Source organism: Pelecanus crispus, chromosome Z (genome assembly GCF_030463565.1).
Source record: "Pelecanus crispus isolate bPelCri1 chromosome Z, bPelCri1.pri, whole genome shotgun sequence".
Taxonomy (NCBI): Eukaryota; Metazoa; Chordata; class Aves; order Pelecaniformes; family Pelecanidae; genus Pelecanus; species Pelecanus crispus.
The window spans coordinates 84,740,256-84,754,748 of NC_134676.1; the positions used below are offsets into that span (position 1 = coordinate 84,740,256).

Below are 14,493 nucleotides of genomic sequence, written 5' to 3' on the forward strand. Positions count from 1 at the left end.
GAGGTATTATACATACACAACAGCAGACAGGTCACAAAAATCAAGAGCAGCAAGATTTCGGTAAAAATAGCACTGATTTTATAAAAATCAGTTGTATACTGCAGAAGCACTACAGATTAGCTTTGTCCAAGCAGCATCTTTTTTCATATATACAAGAATTACATCTGTTTGAGAAAATGACAGGAAACAAAACAAAACAAGGTTCTTTCACAGAAAAATGCTGAAGGCTTTAAGCATTCTTCTTAGAGAGAAGATTTCTCATGCTATCAAATTTTTGGGGCCTAAATAAAATGTAGAAATCATTTGTTACTTGCGTAATAGCATGCAGTTACCAAGAAGAAATAGATGCATACTTAAGAAGTACAGCTTTTCTAGGTATCTGAAAAGTTACCTAAGCAGCTCATGTGTTTGAAGTTACAAATTTTCCTTCTCCAATTTCTCTATCACATTCTTATTTAGGTGTATTTTATTTTATGCAATGGTCTTTAAAAGACTTTATAATTACTGGTAATAGTAACAACAAAGTGCTGCTTTGATGACAGTGTTCTGAAAAATCACATATGAAAACTCTGAATCTCACCATCTTTTGGATAAGAAGGTTAAAATTAAGCAGAAAATAGGAATAATTTCCCAAGGCATATCACATGTTGTCATAGGACTAAATGATTATGTTACTTCAGAAAAATAGTTATTGTTACAATATGTGCCAACTGAAATCAAGCAAGGGGAAAAACACAGTGTAAACTTCAAATATAAACTTATCAACCCATCCATAGGGTTTCATCATATAAAATAAAATCCTACTGTGTACACTTTTGAAAAGTGGTTTTGTCTGATATTAAACCTGTTCACTTGCTACAGACTCTCTGTATATTCTGAGTTCCCACAATTTATGGTAAGAAATAAACACAGAATATTATCCGACTGATCTAATTTGATAAAGAAAGCCACTACCCTAAATGGAAAAACAGGGAGGAAAAGGTTAGTAAAAATATAATCACACTGACATCACAAGTACATAGAATTATAGAATGCTTTGGGTTGGAAGGGACCTTGAGAGATCATCGAGCCCAACCCCCCTGCAGTGAGCAGGGACTGAACCTGTGACCTTGGCGTTATTAGCACCAGGTTCTAACCAACTGAGCTAACCCAGCTGGTCAAGGCTCAGACTGTGGGATTTCCATTCCTGATTTTAACTACCAAAAAAAGTAACTCTACTAGTTAATAGTATCAATGTCCTAGTGAAAGCATCTACAACCAATATTCTAAGAATCAATCAAAATATGTAGGAGTAATAATAATTAGTATCATTACGAATGTATGTATATCAATTAAAGTATGATGTAAACAAATACCTGAGCTTTCAAAATAGCACTGACTTTGTACAGTATCTATAAGCGCAAGACAGCTTTTTCCCCTATTAGCTAACAGTTAATGCTATTGTTAAAAAACATTAGTATCTTTCTTCTTCCTGCACAGTAAAATGGAGCATAACCACATAAATTGATACCATTTCTTGAACTCTAAGACAGATCCCAAAGATTCACTTTTCCTGAAAACCAGTTAGGTGAATGAACTTTGTCCCAAAAGCTGTGTGTAGTCCTTCAGACTCCCATTTCATTTACCAAACAGATTAAAAAGTAAGTACATAATTTTGGTCTGATATGCCTATTACAAGTCACAAGAGTTATTTCTCCTCCAAGCCAGATGTTGCCGTATGGAACCTCCTGCATCGTGATTATTGCTCTAAACGTGGGATTTTTATTTTGGAAAACCTGTCTATCGATTGGTAAAAGCTGCCACCTACTGGTCAATAAAAATTGTTTTACACTATCAAAGTAACAAATTGCATCGATGCAGCTAACTGTACCGATACTTTGTAAAATATCCTCCCCCACCTTTAAAAAGAAAAAAAGCAAGAACAAATGGTCATAAGAAATAGTTCCAACAGCAAGACTCATTTTAATCATCTGCTCTCATCCCTAGGGAACAAGAAGGCTGTAATTGCACAAACCTGCCAATAAAATCATCTTTTTTGCCAGCATCTTTGTCCCACACGGTAATATCAATAATTCCACCTCGTTCTTCATAGAGATGAAAGTCAAACTGCTCCCTCCACTGAGGATTCAAAGTTTTTGGCACAATCTGAAAGCAGAGCAAAAAGAAAGTCATATTGCATTGTGCAGGCATATACTTTCTTGAATTGTAAATTTGATCTTCAAAGTCTGTTCAGGAAGTTTTTTCTATTCGCAGTATGAGTATCATAAGCAGTGCAAATTAAAAACTAGTAATTAGACTACTGGCCAGTTCTCTCATGCCCCTCTGACATAATGGCAACCTCCAAAATCCCGCAACCTGTCACCTTCAAAAGCCTCCCGAACAAAGGATTTACCCTGGGAATGGGTCCATTTTTCTGTAGAATAATTATGCCTCTCTTGAGTGGCAGTTAGCTGCAAAGTTACATGTCTGAGCCTAAAGGAAAACAAAGCACCTGCAATGACAATTAGATGGTGACTGTAAGTATTTCAATAGAAACAATTTTATCATGCTCTCTTCCCCCAGCTGCAGTAATACCAGGAGAAAGACGATACTACGGTTTACTTTTTATGGAATAATACTCCTTTTTTTTTTTTTTCAAAATTGTATTTACTTCCTTTCCTTTGCAACTCAGAGGAAAGTAGCTTTCTCAATCATTTTCAGTCCAGTTACTTCTGACAAAGGAACTAACTTCAATGGACTTCAGTCGATGTATTTCTGACCACAATCTGCAGAACCGAAAGCTTGAACAGTTTTCTGCCACAATGCAAAAGCAGTAGTCACAGTAGTCACAGCTGCCCAGAGAAAGAATGGAAACTGCCTAGAATCTTCTCTATGAAGCAATTGCTACTTTCTACATCCACTAGTTCCACTGGCTCGAAAAAATGGAAAAATCAGAGAGGATTAAACTGCAGAAAAGCTATGAAGTTTAAGTCACAAAAGCATGAAATGTGATTTCTTCTGGTTTCAGATTAAGAGGCTCTAAGGCGGGCTCAGAGGTCTGCAAACGTGGCTCCTGGCCTCTTTCTCACTTTGCCCTTCGTCTGGCTGGGAAAAACACATGGGCTGTCACAGCCATTGAGAGAGGAACACCATGCGTGTCACTGGTGGTCCCAGCATCTTCCATAAACAGCAATTTTCAAACCAATAGGGATCAGGGAAATAAAAAATAACAGCAAGAAAGCCAAGCAAGTCTCCACAATCATCTGTTCCCTGATCAATCCTCTCTACCTGTTAAGCTCATACATACACAAAACTTTTAATGAAACTTGCTGTAAAGACACAATGAGGAAAGTGAGAATATAAGTATGACACAGTTTGAGGGATAAGACCATGCCAAGGATCCAAGAGGCTACCGGCATCAAGCCAGAAAGGCACAAAGGTGGTATCTACTTGTCAGAATCACTCCACATCTCTTCCCTGACATGAATGACCCGTCAGAGGAAATAAAAGCCAACACAATCTGTATGGAAAATCAGGTGTGCCTCCCTGCTGCTCTGCATTTTTCACTGCTACGTTTTTCCTCATCTAGTAGTATTTTTGTTTACAATGAAATAAAAAGAAACATCTAAACAAAGCTCCAGGTGCTCTGACAGCAAATTAATACAACAATAAACCTCCATCACTATTTAAATAGTCATGCAAGCCAAAAAAAAAAAACACAAACAGGAATGAAACATTTCAAACACAGCCAATGTGCATTTTAGGTGACAATTAAAATTACCTTGCTCTTGTACTTCTGATGCCCCAACCGGAACTTCACGTAAGGATCACTTAATCCATTTGAATCCATTGCCTTAAGTTCACGACCTTCTATTAAGGTAACACTAACTATTCCTCTCCATAGCTGAGATTTTCTGTGCAGGTCTGAGAGACGTAAGCTCTGGGTCTGAAACTTTAGGGAAATAAAAACATAGATTTAGTTAAAACAATTCCAGAAATTCACCCTGCATTTTAATGTTCAATTTTATATAACTATGTTTGTAAAACAACCGTCTTAAGCCATTTTGAAGTTATTTGACAGTACATATGTGAACTATATTACAAAGAATTACCAGTTACTATATTACAAAGAATTCCTTACAAATAAACAAAACAGTGACAAATACGCAGGTAATATAAGCTGCTTTTGCAGAAGCAAGCAGAACAAATGCTACTTAAGGAAATGTTCAGAACAACAAAATAAGTGTTTTTTCCTGCTTCGCTTCTCCCTCTGCTGATAGAACAACGTTAAAAATAAATGTTACACAGTCTCTTATATTAGTAGCATATGATTGAATGAACTTGAACAAACGCTAAAATAAACATTAAAAAAATGACACTTCCATTAAAATAATATAAACCCACAATGAGAAGCAGGGATCAAGGAAAAACAAGTCAATAACAAGGAAAAACAAGTCAATAAACTCCTGTGCATGTAACATCTATCTCAGCTGCTAAAATGATGTGATATTCTCAGGAACAGCAAGGAAAACTGAATTAAATATCAACACATTAGTTCAAGAGTTTCAAAACAAGATGTTGCAGAGCCTCTGATCAGAACTGCATGGAAATTTGTGAACTGTGAACCCTCAGCCGCTGACTTTGGGGGTTAAAAGGAAATTAACGGGCACCCACACAAACCAAATGGCCACAGCATTCGTCAGTGAACTGCACTGTGGGTAGGAGAGCACGGGTTATAAATTTGGGTAACTTAAGATCAGTTTCAGCTTGCTTTGAGCTCTAGTGGGTACAAGGTACTGCCAGGTGGCTCCAGAATGGGGCAATCACCTTTGCACACCCAAGGTAGGCACACACATCTTGGGTGCGTCTCAGGAGCAAGGCTGCCAAAGGCTCTCCCTTTTATTCTTGAATTAGTTCAAGGTTACCTTATCTAGAATCAGAACACTAGACTCCCAAACAATACTTAAACTCACAAATTATTCTTTCTAGGAATCAAAAGAAGCAAGTCTGTATGTATATATTCAGTGGTACATATATCAAATGCATGCATTTTCTTTATCCTGCAATGTAGTTTGAGCAGCAAAAGCTTTACAGGCTCAGCAACCCTCAGTTGCATGGTTGTCTTCATCACTTGCACACCTCCAGTACCTCTGTTCGAGGTTTTCAGTGCAAATGTGGTTTAAGTCTTTCAGAGGGTAAACATGGCTGGATGGTTACAGCTATGCAAGTGCCCAGGGCAAGAATTTTACTTTATTGCCCAGAGAAGGTCACAGAAAGTACACTGGAGTATAATCACTAGGTTATAATCTGCACACACCAGATTCCAGAGAGAAGTGTTATACATGAGGACTGGGGCTGCTGGGGTTGGAACACATCTGAATAACATGCTTTTAGCAGTATTTCAGATATCATATTGGCATGTATTTATGTTTTCTAATGGCTATTCATTCCAAGGAGTATAGTTACCCCCAAAATATTTCACTATATTTATTAAAGATTTCTATTCCTGAAGTGAAGGATTTGACTGCAGAGAAACTTTTCTCAAACTTACTGTTTCTCTAAAGGCAAACAAGGAACTGTGGACTTCAGCTGAGATGTCAATAACCTTTACCTTAACCTGTGACATGGAGCAGCAGTGGGACACCCAAAAGCGGAAATTCTACAAAAGTTAGGGTGCAAGTGGGAAACTCAGATGCCAGAATAGATTTCATTTACAACACGGGAACATTATTAAACTTCATAAATTTTTTCTCAGCACAAATATCCCTTTGCTGGGGGTATACAGCCAAGACTGCCAAAGATTTGTCTTGTGAAGAAGTGGAAGCTGTTTTTTTTTTTTCTTGTTCCAGTTTCCTAGAAGGTTCAGAGGAAAAGAAAGACTGAATAGTAAGTAACCAAAACTGACTCTGCCCTGAACATAAGGTGGTGAGAAATACAGAAAGAAGAAGAGGCAAGGTATGTTTAGGAAGATATTTCATACTGGGATAGAACCAGTGGTTAGTTGAGACTTATTTTGGCAAAGAATACACATTTGCTGTGGGTTTTTTAAGATTTGATGGGGAATCGAAATGATTTCCAGGATACTATCACAGAAAATAAGGATGAGTTTGCATTTACAACTCTTTTAAAGTGAAACGTAAGCATAACTACATAGGTCTCTACTTCAGTAATCACAAATGAGACACTGAATCATTTAGAGTATACTTGATCTAAATTCTGTATTTTCAATGGCTCTTGAAATAATTTGCTGCATTAGAGCAGCTGCCACCATATAGAACAGGCTGATTTTTTATGACCAGTAGGGAGCTTCATCAATGGAGGTAATTTACATACAAGATGGCAAGGCAAGATCGAAACAGCCACACACAGAGCATACAATGACAGATGGGTCAGACAGGAGTTTACAAGAGCCAGGCAGAAACCCTGAGAACAAGAATGTTTTGCTGGGGAAAGCCTTTTTGGGTCAGAGCCAGATCTCACAGCCTGCAATTTTCAAAGCCCTTGCAGAGCCCAGCGGCACATTGACCAAGAGCAAAGCCGCAGAGTCTACATCTCAATACACTGGAAGAAAAGCAGCCGGCTGCTAAAAATAAAGTGGTGTGGGCTGGTTGTGGCTCTTGCTTCCTCAAGGTAGGGAATTTGGACCATGGCGGTGCTCTTTTCTCCCTTTATCGTCTTTATTGGTAACATGCGGATCCATGAACAGCAAAAGGGAGGTACACTGAAAGAGGGTACACCTAGCTGGAGCTAAAGCTCCACGTCCAGATTCCTGGGCATGAAAGGCACAGGCTATGTGGTCTTCTCCAGCAACGATAACTTTCAAGTGGTATTTTTCTTGTTTCCAAGAAAGACTGAACAGCACCTGAACAGACATAGAAAACACGCCTTCCTTCCAGCCAAAGTCATCCTTGTCCTCAGAAACTATAGATATTGACATAATCTCTAATTTCATACAGTCCTTCTTGTAGGAAGTAAAATAAATAAATACAAATGTTTAGATTTCAAGTCAAATTTGACAAAAAGCTAACAGATGAAAAAATGGGAATATAAGATTGATTTCACATCTTAGAGTTCTTCCCTTATGAAGTTAATTTCACAGCGTAAGACAGATACCTCATTTCTAGGTACATTTTTAGGTATCTAAGCAACCTTCTGTAATCCAGCCCACAGTGAGTCAGTTACAATGTCACAAGGGAAACTGCAAGAGTAAAACAAAGAACAAAGCATGGATCTTTCCAAGTTTCTCCTATGAAGAAATGTTTCTCAAGACTAATTCTTAGATAACTTACTTCCCTCAGAAAGCAGGTAATGCATTTTGCTTTCTGGCTTTACTCTTCTGCCACAAATAGACAAAAACATGAAGAAACTGCACAGCTTTTAATTTCTCTGGGAATAGGTGGAAAGTTATGTATTTCATAATATTCCATCTGAAACTGGCCATACTGTCTATATAACACCACAATGTAGAAAGAAGCAAGGTTAAGATCTCAGGCCACAACTAGCCATCATTAACATGGGATTATTATTCATATTTTTGTGCATTTATAAGCAGGCATGGAGACTCTCACCTGCCATGTTCTAAACCAAAAACAAAAGGAAAAAGAATGAAAAAAAGAGAAAAAGAAAAAAAAGAAAAAAGAAAAACCGAAGAAAAACAAAAAAGAAAAAAGAAGAAAGAACAAAAAGAGAAAAAAAAAAAGGAAGTTGCAGCCTGCATACTATGACCCTTTCTCCCTCTCTTTTCCCAAACGGAAATTAAAATTAGACTGCTGAAAAGGAGTCTTTCACATCAAAGCTGACTGCGAAAAAACCCCTCACATCTTTTCATATCCATACACTGCTTTAATGCTTCTCCTATAAACAGTAAGCAAAACCAACATTTTCTTACATGACAAAATTAGCTTTTGTGTTCCACGTATTCTGTCTAAATGTGGGGCAGCAGAATGGCTAGGGATGCCAACAACAGAAAATCTTCTGACACAGGAACAGAACTGTATCCTCTGTTAGATATGATTAATATAGTTGGCAAATACAATGGTAGAGCTGAAAGATGATCTTACAGCATGGCTTAATATTTTGTACACGGTCACACATTACTGGTTAACATTACGGGGTGGCAAACCAACTAGGCTTAGCCAGAATCTGGGCATTGTTCCCAGGTTCATCAAGACCATCTTCTTGATGATTGTATTAATCACATCAACTTTATTGTTACTTTCTTCAAAAGAAGAGAAGCCTTAGTAAGTACTTCTGAAAATCCCGTAAGTATTTATCTTTGGGTATCTGTGTGACCTTTGAAACTCTAGCCCGTAATGAGTTGGAGAAACTCCACAATCTGTCCTCTCCCAGCCTGACCTCACCTTTTCAGTGATCAGTCCTCATGCCCTGCAAAGCACCACCGCTCACTTGCATGTGCTTGTGCCTGTGCAATCAGACTCTGCTTTTACTACATCTCCTCCCTGTTACACACACTGCTATGACACACTCCTCCTCCTCCTCTGCAACCTCAAACACAAAACCTATTGTTCAAGAATAATTCAACAATAGACAGAAGTAGAACACTGTGCCTACCACAAAGTTGGGGTCTTTTTAAAAAGTTTTAAAAAGCAAGTAAATAATGCAGCCGTGTGTCCTGCAAAGGCATCTCTACCCAAAGAATTACTTTGGTTTGGAAGCTTTAAATAAAATACCAATCAAGAAAACAATGAAGGAAAGTAGGAAAGAATGATACTCTTCACTGATGAACAGCGTGCAGATGTACAAATACAGCAGAGTGAATCAAAGCCAGCATTTTAAATGACTGCTGCAAATGCAAGTAAACAGAATTCTTCTCCCCAGATTTCTAGGATCCTTGCATGGCTTGGATACAAGATCTAAAATAAAAATTGAGAATGTCAGTAGATACAGCTGCTACTTCTCCACACCTTGCCCACACGATGAAAGAATCAAGGAACAGTCATGTACAAAAAGGGATACACAGGGTACTGTCATATCCATTCACAATGCTTTTCCCCTATTAGAAACTACACGAAGTATAATACCTTGCAGAAGTCATCAACTTACAGACACTGAGCTACAAAAATGCCTTCAATGGGATCATGATTCCTTTTTAATGTTTCCTTGTTGTGAGTAAGCAAGTTTTATAAATGGACTACTGATTGGGCTGATGATCTTAGAGGTCCTTTCCAATCTTAATGATTCCTAGTTTTTACTTTCATTATAAATAATGCAGTCATCAAGCCAGGAAACATGAAATTGCTACTCTCCCCTTAATTGTTTTAGTGGTGGACTTGGTAGTGTTAGGTTAATGGTTGGACTGGATGATCTTAAAGGTCTTTTCCAACCTAAATGATTCTATGATTCTGTGATTCTATACTGATAGTTACTGCAATATGAAAGAACATTTACCTTAACTTATTAACAAGTATATTTTACATTTTAGGATATTTAATTCTAGGTAAAGCTAACCTAAATTTCTGTACTCGAGAAATCTACACTGTCTGATACCCTGTGTGTTTTCAGTATGAATGCCATGTTAAATGTTTGCTCTAATAACTTGACATTGTCACTGTAGTAGCAATCTTGTGGTGACACTACAATATTTGTAATAAGAGCTGATATGTTTGCAGCATTTCACACATTTTTGTGGTTTGCTAAATCTAACAATTGTGCATTCTACTTAAGTGCACTTGCTGGAGCCAGCTCAGGTGTGACTCTATGAAGCACTCACTATGATGTGCATTTTCTGGAAAAGCGTGGAAATATTTATACAAGACAAGGGTGTGCCAGCAGTTGTCAGACAGGCTGTGTCAGTACAACCCTAGCCTTCACCCTTGTCTTCCTCCCAGCAACGCCTCTTGGAAACTGTAGTTGCAATATGTGAAAGTCAACGGGTCTCCTGATGATCCTGTTATTGCCCAGGATGACCAGTGTCACCATGGTCTTAACGCTGATGTGAATGTGGCACACAGAAGGACAGTGGCCATCGAGACTTGATGGAAACTCCCTGTGCTTTCAGAACTGCAGGCAGAAAACCCATACCAAAATGCTACTCTGCTGTTTTGATTCTTAACCATATCAGCTGTTATCACTCGCATACAAGTAATGCAAATATAAGCCTCACCAAATATTTGCATAATTTTTATAACCAGATGTCTAACAGACAGCTGTATCTATTCTGACATTTTTTACTTCTATTCCATTATTTAGTAGCTTTCCATCAAGCACTATTTACAGCTGATAAACTGACATCTAGAACCCCATGGCTTACAAAAGCAAATGTTTTCTCAATCTTGAAAGATTCTTCTTAAAAACCCAAACCCAGTAATTCTACCTTCTATTCTGAAATTCCACAGAGTTTTGGTTTAAAGATTCTGGTTAAAAGATTGAACTGATTGCACATTCCTTCAATTAAGAAATATCATACAACTCTATGCTTCTGCTTGTCTTTGCAATCCTTAGACCATGATTTGCTATTTCCAACTTTATTCTCTACTCAATAGGCATCTCATTCCAGCGGAAAAGCATTTGTTTCAATTTTGAAACAGGAAAATATGCTTCATAAGGCTTTTGACATTAGGAAAAGGCAAATCAGGAGTCACATAAACTAAGTATTTTGAGTGGGGCATAAAAGCACCAGTTAATAAGGTCATAGCTTTTGGCAATTTAGTTTGTGCAACTGGAACACACGTATTCTTAGAAAAGCTTCTAAAATAGATTTTAAAAACAGTCAGCAGTTAGGAGCCGAAAGACTTACATTTTACAATTAATTTTTGTTTAAAATGTTCATAAATTGTATTTTTCCTTTAAAAAGTATATGCAAAAATTTCCAAAGCTGAATTAAAGCAAAAATAGTTATCTAAATGCAAATTAAAAATCACTTTCATTCACTAGCTTTAGGCAGTAAATACACTCTTTTATCAACAATTGTAATGAATCAAAAGTAGCTTCTCAGTTATGACTTTGGGATGATAATGTATTTTTACTCTTAGTTCATACATAACCTGTTGCAATCCAGACTAATTTATCTTTAGTTCTGACAAGAATGGACCCTTGGTTCCAATTGATCAAAGTCACACTGAAACAGCTCATCACATATTAATAGTATAAATTATGAGTATTATTACATTCTAGTTCATTCCAGCATTCCCAGTTCTAAACTTATCATTGATACTATGAAACAGAAGAGAAGTTAGAAGAGAAGAGAAGGAGACATCTTATATTTTCCTTCAGATTTTACTGGAGTACTGAGACTTTATAGGGCAGAGTAAATAATTACTAAATGCCTTTTCACCTACTATGTTTGGCTAAAGATGCCAAACCACTTGTTCCTCTGCTTGTCCTTAAATTAAAGCACTCAAAAGGTTTCTCTGGTGTTTTCTTAATGTCCCATTAATGTAGCAAGTTTAACGTGGGGTCTAACCATTTGAACTCAATTTAACGGCAATTCTCCCACAGAGGTGAAAAGGGCAAGAGAAGACCCATTATTCAGACGAAAATAAGTTTCAGTGAAATGAACCAATATTTCTGACAGAGCTCTCTCTCAGTATGCTTTGGCTAAAAGGTACTGTCTTTATTAAAATACCTTTGCTTAAATAGTTATGGTTACACAGCAGAACATGAGCTAATCTTATTTCTTCGTGTAGAAATTGTGACTAGAGGCAGTGAGCATATAAATTAGACCTCCATGTGTACGATTTGTTGAAATAAACTATTTATATGGGATAGCACCTCACTCACCCTCTAGCTGAGCCAATAAAAAAATTTCAGGATAAACAACGTACCATCACAAAACACCGTTCAGAGAAAATCTCTCTGTGTGAGAACACATCAATTTCAACAGAATTTTGAACAAAACCAAGGAATATAAACAACCTGATCAGCCAGTATTACAGCTTTTGGTTACCTATCCTCCCTATGAGTACCTATAGGACCACTGACTCATCAGTACACTGTCTAGCAAACACAGGAGATACCAGAGTTCCCACCCACGTTCACAATCAGGGAGGACAACTGTTGCCAATGATGCAAAAATTACACCAACCCCTTCTCATCTTTAGTTTGGAAAACCTAAATTAATACTGAGACAGAGCTTGGTCACTCCCATAGTCCTGTCTGGTAAAGTAAGTAAGCAGAAAGAGAAGATATGTTGATAATTGAAAAAACCAAGTGTCTTCCAAATATCTTCCATCCTGAAACCTTAGGAAAAGAAGACTCAGGTGCTGCACCTTCCTCTCAACCATTGAGTAAAAATGGATATTTTGCTTACTTGTGTAGCATGCTCTATGTGCCCTATATAAACTACCAGAATGTCTCAGCAGGTATCAGACCTCAGTGGTCTCTTCTTAGATGGTGCAATTTTTTGTCCTACAGGACTGCAAACACCATGAAGCTTATAAAGGTCCTCAGATGAAGGCAAAATGCATTTATCTGTCACTTTTCTTTTCTCTGGGAATGGCCAGTAAATCCACATTGTGTAAAGTCCCTCTGTGTTAAAGCAGAAGTGGGGAGACATATAATGTATCTACAACTGCTAGTGCAGTCCCTGTCCTTACAAAGAGGCTTCCTCCATGCTGGGATGGAGGTCACTTTCCTCACAGCAGCCCATACAGTGCTGTCCTTTGCATTTGTGGTTAAACTGGTGTTGGTAACACAGCAACGTTTTGGCTGTTACTGATCAGTGCTCCCAGGCATCAAGGCTTTGTGCTGGCTGGGGTCAACCCACCAGACTTGTTAATTTCTCCCATCTTCTCACTATTCACTCTGACTATTTTCTGCTCACAGAAAAACTTCCTCCAAATACCACTGTTTTGTTTCCTCTTAGATGCTCCTAATGATTAGTATTGCAGCACCCCAAAACTTTTCTCTGAATTAAGTACATATACACACACATATGTATTTCAAAGGATCATTTTTTTCAGACTCACTCTAACGTGTGTATACAAATTGTGCCCAAATCACTGTGATAAAACATACCCATCTGCGTTGTGGGAAGAGATGAGCTTAATTTGCACCATGGGAGATACTGTTAGACACTAAGGAAAAAACCAGCCTTTAATGGAAATGATATTTAAGCACTGGCACCAACTCTCTAGCGAGGCTGTAGAATATCCATCACTGCAGATTTTTAAGGACAGATTAAACAAACACCTGTCAAACACAGTTTAGCTGTCATTGTTCCCACTTTAGGGTAGGAAGACAACTTTTCAGGCTGTTATTTCCATTTTCTCTTTTTTGCATCTACCTGGCAAACAGGTAGATTTTTAAATATCCCAGACACTTGAAATCCTGGGAAGTGAGGTTTGGTCTGTCCACCAACAATATCTGCCTTGCCTTCAGCCTTGTCCTCCAGACACTCCTGTTATCTTCCCAAGTTTCTTGTCTCATATTTTTTTGCCTCCACCTCTCCCACTCAGCACAGCAAGGACAAAACTTTCAAAGCAAGCTCTGTGTGCATTACCCTGTAAGCAAATAGCACCACCTGAATCTACTATCCCTTACCCTTTTCTGAATTAACCTCTTGTAATCATACAGCAAATTGTACAACAACAGAGGGAACAGGTGATTCTTCATAAAATATTTACTGGTATGTTCAGATCCTTCATACAAAAGTCTGCCTGCTCTAAATAAAATTAAATGCTCTTTGAGAGACAGAGTCCAAAGAAAGGCTTCTGCTTAAGTTAATGTAAACAACTAATTGTCAAATGCAGGTAGAACTACTTGACAACTCTAAAAAACTACAAGCTGTATTTATCTAAAAACTTGAACATTAATTCTTCTAGAACACCATCTGCAAAGACAACCCTTACTAGAAGGAGGCAACAACCATAAAAAACCTGACATTTTGCAGCAAAAGCACTTTAACAAAAAAAAAAAAAAAAAAAAAAAAGAAAAAAGATAAGATTGCAGGCTCTTCCCCTTTCACATTTCCAGCTTTAATCAAGGGAAAGTTTTAATTTCAGCTGGAAAATACATTTGTCTATATGTATGTTATACAAACATATAAATCAGTGCTGAATCATAATTACAGCTTCATTGACCCCAAGTTTAGTATTTATGCTTTTGATTTTAAAGTTAAACACCACTTCACATGAAAAAGTGCTAGAAGCAGTAAGATTTATCTTTTAAAAATCTTGGTAGTAAAGGCAACGCAAAAGTAATGAAATTCCATCATTAGAAGCCAAGAGAAGAGTGAGGAGGAAGTACTTCATTAAAGAGAACATAGTTTTTTACACAAGAAAAAATAGTGCATTTAAACAGTCAGCTTTAAACATCAGCTTTAAGCTTAATAATGGTTAAGAAAATTTAAGCTTTTTTTTACTATTATTTTTGGCAGCACTGCACCGAACACTACAAAAATGACAAGGGGAAAGACAGCAATACGTGCATTTCTAACTCAATTTTATGCTGCCAACATTTTAATAGGCTCCCTTCCCATACTCTCCCCTCAGCTATTGATTAAGCCTCTGTGCTGCGGAGAATTAGCAAATAAGAAGTCAGAATTGATTTTTTCTT

At 37.5% G+C, this 14,493-nt stretch overlaps 1 protein-coding gene across 2 annotated transcripts in view; it reads right to left on the reverse strand.

Annotated features, from left to right (window-relative positions):
• The window catches only part of MCTP1 (multiple C2 and transmembrane domain containing 1), a 292,133-nt gene that overhangs the window by 124,978 nt on the left and 152,662 nt on the right, over window positions 1–14,493 (reverse strand). Inside the window, exons 7-8 of one of the 2 annotated variants that reach the window (XM_075725893.1) lie at window positions 3,761–3,931; window positions 2,015–2,145 (exon numbers count right to left, since the gene is read on the reverse strand). In XM_075725893.1, the coding sequence (XP_075582008.1) occupies window positions 2,015–2,145; window positions 3,761–3,931 (302 nt within the window). The remainder of the gene's footprint in view (window positions 1–2,014; window positions 2,146–3,760; window positions 3,932–14,493) is intronic. The other variant, XM_075725894.1, reaches the window with a different exon arrangement.